Source organism: Agaricus bisporus (genome assembly GCF_000300575.1).
Source record: "Agaricus bisporus var. bisporus H97 unplaced genomic scaffold AGABI2scaffold_11, whole genome shotgun sequence".
NCBI classification, from domain to species: domain Eukaryota; kingdom Fungi; phylum Basidiomycota; class Agaricomycetes; order Agaricales; family Agaricaceae; genus Agaricus; species Agaricus bisporus.
The window spans coordinates 424,431-434,495 of record NW_006267346.1 but is presented as its reverse complement, the minus strand read 5'-3'; the positions used below and the strand labels follow the sequence as shown (position 1 = coordinate 434,495).

The window sequence follows — 10,065 nt, the reverse complement described above, 5'->3', positions numbered from 1 at the left end:
ATAGTCCCGCTGCTCGTCCACGTCTAACGTTCGCACATCTCGAGCCGGAGCCTTGCTCCAGCAATTCTTCGCCATATGCCCTAACTTTCCACACTTGTAACACTTGATAGGACCTCGACTGGGTCCTGCGGCGGTGTCGACATCCATCGCGTTGGGATCTCGACGTTGAGGCTGTGGCCTCACGAAAGTGTTGTTGGGGGTGTGGGTTCGTAGTTGGGGCTTGGCTTGCCCTCGCCGATAGTAGTCTTCCTCCGCCTTCGCCTGTCTCCACTGCCTATCTAATTTCATGCTCCTGTCGTACCAACTCCTGATAGTAGTTGGTGGGTTTTCAGACTCCATCAACGCCTTCCTAATTCTTCCCGACAAACTTCTTTTGAATTCTTCAATGAGGGCTCGTCCCTCGTATCCGCTGTCTCGTGCTATCCTTTTGAACTCCTGTACATGTTCTTCCGCGCTCTTGCTTCCTTGCTCGATCAACCTCAACTTCCCTACTGCCGTACTCTCCTCATCTGCATCTCCGAAATTGTTTCGCAGACTATCAAAAAGCTCTTCCGTGACGGCTGGAGCTTCTTGTTCGCCGTTTTCAATCATCTCCATGATATTCTCCTTCCAAGATTCTGCCGCTCCTCCTTGTACATACGATAGTACCCATGTGATTTGATCCGCTTGTAGTCTGCCTACCATTTTTAAACTCAGATAGATTTTGCAAGCCGTTATGAAACCACTCAGCTCCTTCCCATCTCCTGTGAATATTTTTGGTCTTGCCACATCAATTTGTGGCGGCACTACTTGGACAATGGGAGTTTCTCCGTCGTCCCCTGCTGGGCCTTGTGAACCTGGTGGACCCGGTTGTGGGTTGTTCTGCAGCTGGGCGAGTTGCTGCTGCAGTTGGTTGATGAGATTTTGTTGAGCATTTAACTGCTCCATGATTTGTTGAGCCGTAGACATATTTGGCTCGTCGTATTCGGGGGGTGGTGGTTGGTAAAGGGGTAAGGGGGACACAGACGGTTCTCGTTGCTCTGGTTCGGATTCTTCTGATTGGAAATCCGAAGCACGTTCTTCTTCTTCCTCTGATTCGGAAGAAGGTACTCGAAAAGTTCCGGGCGGTGTTTGGTGAGAAATTTTGAGGAAGGTGAGGGAGGTCTTTTCCTGTCACCTGATGCGTATCCACCAATCCAATGAAGCCAATAGCCTGCTTCACTTGGACGTGTATACAAAAAAAAAGAAAAGAGTTTTTATTCAAGAAATGCCGCACTGGCGAAGGGAAAGACTACTGCCCTAGATAATGTTATATACGAAGACGGATCTTCACACTAATCTAGACACGCACTTAATGTGGCAGTGTCACTCCTCTGCGTGTACCACTTGACAATGCAAGCGCAGCACAAGGTTTATAATTGAAGTTACAAAAGGGGTAGTACAGGAGTAAAAATAACACCACACAGTATGGTAGGTCTCGTCTTATCAGTAGTCTGTGTCAAACTACTGACGTCCACGGCACACGTTGTGTTTATGTGCAGACACCCCTTAAGCCTAGGGACCGGCTGTGTGTGTGGCGGCCGCGATGGCGCGCAGAGAGTAGAGGGCGATGAGAGAGTAAAAGATGGGGAGGGCACTGTGCTGTGCGATCCCCGGAGTAGTCGAGTTCTACTGTTAGGGCGACTGTGACTGTGATGTCACAGGTCACACCTAAACTCAAGAACTAAAGAGTATAGTGACAAAAGTAATATTAGGCGTGAACCTAAGAGAACTCGACGGAGTCTTCTACAAGTTTCTACCTACTTTATATACCTAGACTACGGCGCACAGACCAACTACCCTAGGTAACTTATTTATATACTGGCATGTGAAAAGAAGTACATATGAGAAAGTAAACTAATTATACATTTGACATGAGAAAAGAAGAGTGGAGTAAGAAGTAAGTAAACGAAAATAGATTGATCATAAAAACGTCAACAACACCAAACAAACCATAAAAGTGTCCACAAGCACAAACAACTCCTAAACCAGTAATCCACTCACACGAACCAATACGTACCGAAGTAATTCCCCAACATCGCATCACATGGACATAGTATGAAGAATCCGGCTAATTCCCATTGCCGCGGTCCCCAGTATCCCCATCTTCGTATTATCCATTCCTTCCGTTCCTCATAGTCCCACATTGCTAAGCATACTCTCCCACACCGTCTGCACCGATGATCCGATAGGTTCCAACCTACCGGCTTTGCCTCTCTTCCTATAGCCGCCGCCGCCCTTCGCCATTGTACTTGCTCCGCATGGTTCGGAGGCAAGAAAGATAAGATTAGATCAATGAGTTCAATTGGTAAATCTGTAGCTTGCGCCATTTTAGCAGTATGCCGATAGTTTAGCCTCCGTCGAACTGTAGCAGCAGAGGGAAATTATTATGTAATATAATATGTGACAGATGTGACAGCGTGACGCCGTGACATTCTGGCAAGGTTCTAACAATACTCCCATTGCCGGACATGGAGGACAATGGAAAACAGTCGAAATGGTAACACGCAACTACTGGTGGCCAGGCGTCACTAAGCAAGTCCAGAAGTACGTGGAAGGATGCGACCAATGCCAACGAAATAAGAACCGACCAACACCACCGGCAGGAAAACTAATGCCAAACCCTATCCCTACAAAACCATGGGCCGACGTATCCGTCGACTTCATAGTAAAATTACCAGAATCTCAGGGAATGGATTCGATCTTGGTGGTGTGTGATCGCTTCAGTAAAATGGCTCATTTTATCCCAACTACGGAAACGACATCAGCGCTAGGACTAGCTAAGTTGTTCAGGGATCACGTATGGAAGTTGCATGGATTACCAGAAACGGTGATCTCAGATAGGGGACCGCAATTTGCTGCAGACTTTACAAAAGAGTTGAATAAAATGTTGGGAATTGACACCAGGTTATCTACGGCGTTCCACCCACAGACGGATGGCCAAACCGAACGAACCAATCAAGAACTAGAGCAATACCTCCGATCATTTGTCGATCATAGACAAACTGATTGGCCTGATTGGTTAGCAACGGCGGAGTTTTCCTATAACAATAAAGAACAATCGTCAACAAAGGAAACTCCATTTATGGTCAACGTGGGAAGACACCCAAGAACTGGCTTCGATCTTCGACGACAAGGTAATCACCCGGCAGCAGCGGACTTTGCGGACCGCATGAAACTTCAACACGAGGAAACTCAAGCGGCCCTAAAAAAGGCACAAGATGATATGCGGAGATATGCGGATAGAGGCAGGGGAGAAGCGGTAAAGTACAAAGTAGGAGATAAAGTTCTATTGGCTACCCGGGACCTTCAAATCCAGGGACGACCTACCCGGAAACTTACGGAGAAGTTCATCGGACCATACACCATCAAGAAAATCATTTCCCCCAACGCAGTGGAAATAGATCTTCCCCGATCTATTCGGATTCATCCGGTAGTCAACGTCAGCCGAATAGTACTATATCGAGAACAAGTGGATGGACAAGGGACTAGACCGGCACCGGTCGTAGAAATAGAAGGAGAACAGGAGTGGGAAGTGGAGAAAATCCTTAACGCCAAATGGCTCCGCGGAAAGAAGCGGTACTTAGTACGATGGAAAGGGTATACGGCAGAAGCAGACTCGTGGGAACCCGAGGAAAACTTGGCTAACGCCAAAGAATTGATTACTGAATTCCACCAACTCTATGGGGAACTCAATAGGATACAGCACGTCTTACGCGACACCGGGTTCCAAGAAAGGGAACTACCTAATCGATTCACAGCCAAGACCTTATTCGGATGGGATGACAAACAGTTTGATGCCGAATATCTTAAGAAGTTGGAACGTAATTGGCGAACGTGGAGATCTTGAAGGGTCGTCTCCGGAGGAGCCGACTTTAAGGAGGGGGTACTGTTAGAACCTTGCCAGAATGTCACGGCGTCACGCTGTCACATCTGTCACATATTTTATTACATAATAATTTCCCTCTGCTGCTACAGTTCGACGGAGGCTAAACTATCGGCATACTGCTAAAATGGCGCAAGCTACAGATTTACCAATTGAGCTCATTGATCTTATCTTTTCTTTTCTACCTCCGAACCATGCGGAGCAAGTACAGTGGAGGAGAGTGGCGGTGGCTATCGGAAGAGAACCCCGACCAGACGGATGGAGGTTAGAGGATCGTAGGTGCGTAGTGTGTGGAAGAGTGACGTTGATAATGTGGGACGAAGTACTGGAGAGACCCTGGATGTTGCAGCGATGGAATAACCCGGACTTCCGTCGTTGGGAACCGGTCTGGTTCTTTACGATGTGCCCGTGTGGAGAAGTGATGGCAACATACTTCGGCAGGGATTGGTACGAAAGGTTACGTCCTTAGATAGTTGTTTGTACTTGTGGACACTTTTATGGTTTGTTTGGTATTGTTGACATTTTTATGATCAAATTGCTTTTGTTTACTTACTTCTTACTCCACTCTTCTTTTCTCATGTCAAATGTATAATTAGTTTACTTTCTCATACGTACTTCTCTTCCCATGTCAAGTATATAAATAGTTACCTAGGGTAGTTGGTCTGTGCGCCGTAGTCTAGGTATATAAAGTAAGTAGAAACTTGTAGAAGACTCTGTCGAGTTCTCTTAGGTTCACGCCTAATATAACTTTTGTCACTTTCCTCTATAGTTCTTAAGTTCAGGTGTGACCTGTGACATCTCAGTCACAGTCGCCCTAACAATCAGTGTAGGGAATGCGGGAGAATGACGTTAGCAATGTGGGACGCGGAAGAGGATAAAGAGTGGGTAATACAAAGGTGGTCAGCGTGGGGGGCTCGGTATTGGGAACTATCCGGGTTCTTCATACTATGTCCGTGTAATGCGATGTTAGGTAACTACTTCGGGCATCAATGGTTTGTGTGAGTAGAATACCGGTCTAGGAGTTGTTTGTACTTGTGGACACTTTTATGGTTTGTTTGATGTTGTTGACGTTTTTATGATCAATTTACTTTTGTTTACTTACTTCTTACTCCACTCTTCTTTTCTCATGTCAAATGTATAATTAGTCTACTTTCTCATACGTACTTCTTTTCACATGTCAGTATATAAATAAAGTTACCTAGGGTAGTTGGTCTGTGCGCTGTAGTCTAGGTATATAAAGTAGGTAGAAACTTGTAGAAGACTCTGTCGAGTTCTCTTAGGTTCACGCCTAATATTACTTTTGTCACTATACTCTTTAGTTCTTGAGTTTAGGTGTGACCTGTGACATCACAGTCACAGTCGCCCTAACACGATGCTTATATACAGCTATTAAGTAACTTGTACACTCATTAACTCATTCACTGGCATAGTTATGCCGGATGTCCCATGTGAAACTTGTGTGGCTTGCACCAACATGTGCCAATCATCACTGATCGGAGCTGATCGTTGCTACCAGCGTTCCCAAACATGTGAATGACAACGAGCGGGAGCATCCCTTCACCGTTTCCCGCCCTTCCCACGCCTTCTTTGGCTGATCCCTCGCCCAAAAATACTTTCTCACGCACATTGGCTTAACACTCGGCAGCCGTTTCCCACTGCTCTTGCAGGCTAACGCCATTTTGAGGGATTATATAAACCTGTATTCTATCAAAGCTTACATATTGGTAAGTGGACAGTAGTGTTGCCGTCGAAGTGAGGTGACCTCGATTTCGATTCGATTCGATTCGAAAAAACCCTGACTTCGGTCACTTCGAATCATTTCGAATCGAAGCGAGTTCACTTCGGATTTCCCCATCATCAAAAAACGTGACGTCGTTGATATGACGCGTCATCGATGGTAGCCCAGTGGTAGCCCCTCACCACCAGTTTGCACTTGTCTTAAGTGCGCGAGTATCCTACCATTCATCTTTCTTTCCCCTCAATTTTGTACCTGTATCTAGGATGCATCCAATCAATGCTTTTTTCGGCTGTTTAATCTGCATTTGACCCTCAAAACAAGTGTGCTTTGCCTTTGAGTGTTAAAAGTATCATTAGGAATGAGTGGGCTTACAGCGAGATCAGTGCATTTTGATTTGGGATACAAAAGGTGTCTCTAACACCTAAACACTCCCTATACTTCATTAATGAGCAAAAATATACCTCCTCTATCTCTATATCATATCAAACATATTCACATTCCCAGAGTCCGATAAACCACTGGGGTGTATTTAAGGAAGTAGACTGCATCATTTCAGGAGTATTGAATGATGCTGCTCTATGTGAGCTAAGCAAAGCTGGTGAATGGGAGGTTCTTGAAGATATACTGGCTTATGAAGAAGGTGTATCCAAGTCTAATGACTCTAGCCAATCCCTCAATTACTCATCAGATGATCACTCCTAGGCATACAAATAGATACTAGAAGTCTCAATATGATATACATTACTTGTCTACGTGACAATCTATTGTTCGGCCTATTGGTCTTTTACCATCGCCCAAATTTGACGGTATTTGATTACATGAATGACTTGTGCCACCAATTTTCAATGTTTGGTTCACTTCGCTTCGATTCACTTCGAATATTTCGAAGTGAAATCGAAGTTGCTTATAAATCACTTCGATTCGATTCAGTTCACTTCGACGGCAACACTAGTGGACAGACGCTGATCATCAGGACGCCACAACCCTGTCGGCATGTAATATCTTCTGCGATCAATTTGGCTGAGATTAAAGCTGTAAGAATTCCGAAGCCTTAGTGATCAATTGAAATAGCATGTTAGGTACGATGTCGAACTGGGACCGAAGGGTCAAAAGAGAGAGAAGTGTGATGTGAAAAACTCGCATTTGTCAACAGTTCGGGCATCCAGGAGGTTTCAGACGCATGGGATGTTTTAGGGGTAAAGAATGCATAGGTTAGATACTGAAATTCTTTGCCACAAATGCGCAATGTCGAAAGAAAATCCGGTGAACAATTCGAGGCTGAAGCGAGAGTTGAGATCCCGCAAGTCGATGGGTTGGCTCTCAGTAAAGTTTGAAGCGAGAGTTGAGCCAATTGTAGCCTTTGATCTCGATGTATATGATTCTGTATTGGGTGAATGTTAGATGTCGATGAAGCAATGGTATTATGACGCATGAGGACAAACACACAATAACAACGCGTGGCGCGTCTGTTTGATTAATCACGCGACTCGACACCGATGGACCATGGAATCCTCCACATCGCGGACAATTGTAACGCAAAAGAGACAGCAAGAACTCAGGGCTCAAATTGCTGCCCTTGAGGCACAGCTGACTGTACTACCAGAGGGCGACCATATTGCCATCAAGGCCCCAAATTCACCAAAGCGGAAGGAACCAGAGCCAAGCACTTTAGTACCCGCAACTCCTTCTCCGAGTGAGATAACCATATATGATCACCATGCTTCACTTAATCTTACACTCAGAAAAGAAACGGCGAGTAGAGGAGAAGGATGGCAAACCTAAACTCAAGCAGCCGGTATTTCAAAAACAACGAACAGCTCCCGCTCCTGCAGCTGGGTCTGCTTCTGCGCAGGCGGCGGCAAAACCTGACGTTGGTCGATCCCAGTTTCTTGAAAAGCTATCCAAGGTCAAAGACCGGACAACTGACAGTCCTATACCTGACACTATTACGAGGACGTCTGCGTTCTCCGACAGGACGCGTCCAGAGGGATCTGCGGAGCCCTCCATGGAACTTGACGGTTTTGGTGTTAAGCGAGATGATCGACTTGCATTGGTGGAGGACATTGAACGTGGACCTTACGAGTTTACCCCGCCCACTGATGATCCCGACTTTCAACAATTGGAACCACATTCTGGGATTCGACTTTCGTGAGTTCTATCTTCCGGTTGAATGACTTCTTTACTTAAATTATATCAGAAGCCGCAGCCTTTCCTATGAGGATTTTCAGCTTTACATGGATATGCGTTACTATCTCTCGCCTTCGCGACTTTATTCTGTCATTCGAATACAACCCGACAAACAAGGATATGATGTCCCATTATTTGGTGATTGGGTAGCGATTGCTGTTGTGGCGGAACGTGGCCCTGTGAAGCTGACACGAGCGCCCGTCACCATGGATCCTGACGAACCAAAGGAGAAGAAGAAGACTTGGCAGAAAGGCACAAATCAGGGGAAGGGAGACGAAACTAGAAAACCTACTGGGAAGAAGTTTGTCAATTTCAAGTTGGTCGATTTTGGTGCGAGGTCGAAATCCTCAGCCGACGGGGCGCAATCTGTAATTCGTGGTGACGCATTCTTGACACTTCTTTTGTTTGAGGCGGATGGTTATGATTTCGTTCAAATGGATGGAGACAAGAAACCGCGGAAGCGTTACAAAGGAGGTAGTCATGGTGCTTTCGAGGCGATGGCGAAAGTGAAAGAAGGAGACGTCATTGCGTTATTGAATCCGAAAATCCTGAAGCCATTTCAGGTCGGTGCTGGCTATTCGTATCACTGACTTTACTGATAGTCTATTTGTGTAGCGTTCACAAGACACTCCTCATCCCGTGAATAACATCCTTGCTCTGACACCAGAGTCTGCCGATTCTATAGCTGTCATCGGGCGTTCTCGTGACCTTGGGATGTGCAGCGTCACCAAACGTGATGGCAAGCCTTGTGGAAGCTGGTGTGACAAGAGAATCGGTGATGTTTGTGAATATCACTTGCAAAATGCCGTTCAACACAGGCGAGCGGGAAGAGCCGAGTTTACAGCTGGGTTTGTCATTTTTACTCACAAATTCCCATAGAAAATTGGTTGATTCGTTTTCATTAGAACGTCGGGAATGTCAAGTTCATCAAGTCATAAACGTAAATCTCAGTATGATCCTGCGCGTCAATGGGGGTTAAAGCCTGAAGAGTCAACACGAGGATCGACGTATATAATCTCAGGACACGTGGTGGGTGGGGCTAATTCTGATCCACGAAATATGTACGTTGGCGAGACGATGGGGAGGGAAGGACAGGCGAAGGCACAAAGGAAAAGTGCTGGTGATGCTGATCGTGCGTTGAAGACTCTGTTAGAGCGAGATCGCGACGGGATGAGGGCGGTAATGTTGGCGAGAGAGGCTACTCAAAGTTCAAAAACGACCGGAGCGGTTGGAAAGACGAAAACGTCGGGGAGATCAGTGTCATTTGGTGGCGATGACCTATCGGAACCGCTGGGAAAGAGTGCATACAAGGCTGAGATTGTGAAACAGCTCGGATTTGATCCTACGCTGAAGGCAGGGCAACAAATGAAAGCGGACAATCCTGTAATTCTAAAAAAGGTCATGTCAATCATGCTGCTGTGATACATTGATTCTGATATTGTTAATCAGTTGAACGCGCTGGAGAGTGTTCGCAATGGTCGGAAAGATATTGCTCTTGGTCCTCGACCTGGTCCTAAGATCAGGTCGGGAGTGATGGCCCCCCCTACCTCGCAGAGAATTCAAGCATTCGAAGGACACCGGGCATCTACGACCAAAGTCAACGGAAGTATTGATAATGATGAAGTTATGATTGATCTTGATGAGGATTGAGTGATTTCGAATTTTTAATAGTGTCCACTTCTATATGCATAACAGTCTATACATTATTCCCAGATTGAATACACAAAATGAATAATATGGCGATTATAATTGCATTGCGTCCGCGCCACCATTTTGTTTGTCCTCCGTATCTTCAAGATCGTCAGCAGAGGGTACCGGTGCCGACGTGACAGCTCCTGCGGAAGCAAGCGCCCGCGTCGGGGGTGCCACATCCCTGTATTTAATCAGAAAGGATGATCAGTCGCTCATTGTTCAGAAAAAACTCACCATTTGATTTGGAAACGAGTGACACGAGGTTTTGTACTGATGTCGCGTACTAGACGTTCAACCATAATTTTTGGCGGCGGTGTCTCTTTCATCTCTTCGTTGTCGTATTCCGTATTTTGATAGTAGCCCACTCGTACGAATTCTTGATCGCGATATGAGCCCGTTAAAATTAGAGCGGCGACACCTAGAACATCCTCTGGTGGAATTTTGGAAGGATCAGGTGCTGAGCCTTCGAATTCAAAAGAATTGACGCCAACAGGTACAGGGCCCACTAGACAGTCGTCCAGTTCTTGGTCTAGTTCTTCGTTTC

The 10,065-nt window shown here is 46.0% G+C and overlaps 2 protein-coding genes across 2 annotated transcripts; one reads left to right on the top strand and one right to left on the bottom strand.

The window, feature by feature from the left end:
- Nucleotides 1–264: 264 nt before the first annotated feature.
- On the bottom strand, nt 265–735 carry AGABI2DRAFT_54344 (hypothetical protein; the record flags this gene model as incomplete). The annotated part of the gene is made up of 1 exon (XM_006455636.1): nt 265–735. A coding segment is annotated over one exon (471 nt), but the record flags the coding sequence as incomplete, so codon positions are not given.
- A 6,410-nt stretch (nt 736–7,145) lies between these two features.
- AGABI2DRAFT_210204 (hypothetical protein) lies at nt 7,146–10,018 on the top strand (the record flags this gene model as incomplete). Its single annotated transcript, XM_006455635.1, has 7 exons — nt 7,146–7,335; nt 7,385–7,790; nt 7,840–8,392; nt 8,445–8,677; nt 8,735–9,227; nt 9,279–9,704; nt 9,757–10,018. The coding sequence occupies 6 exons, from the start codon at nt 7,146–7,148 to the stop codon at nt 9,477–9,479; spliced, it is 2,076 nt and encodes a 691-aa protein (XP_006455698.1). The 3' UTR covers nt 9,480–9,704; nt 9,757–10,018.
- Between the last annotated feature and the right edge of the window lie 47 nt (nt 10,019–10,065).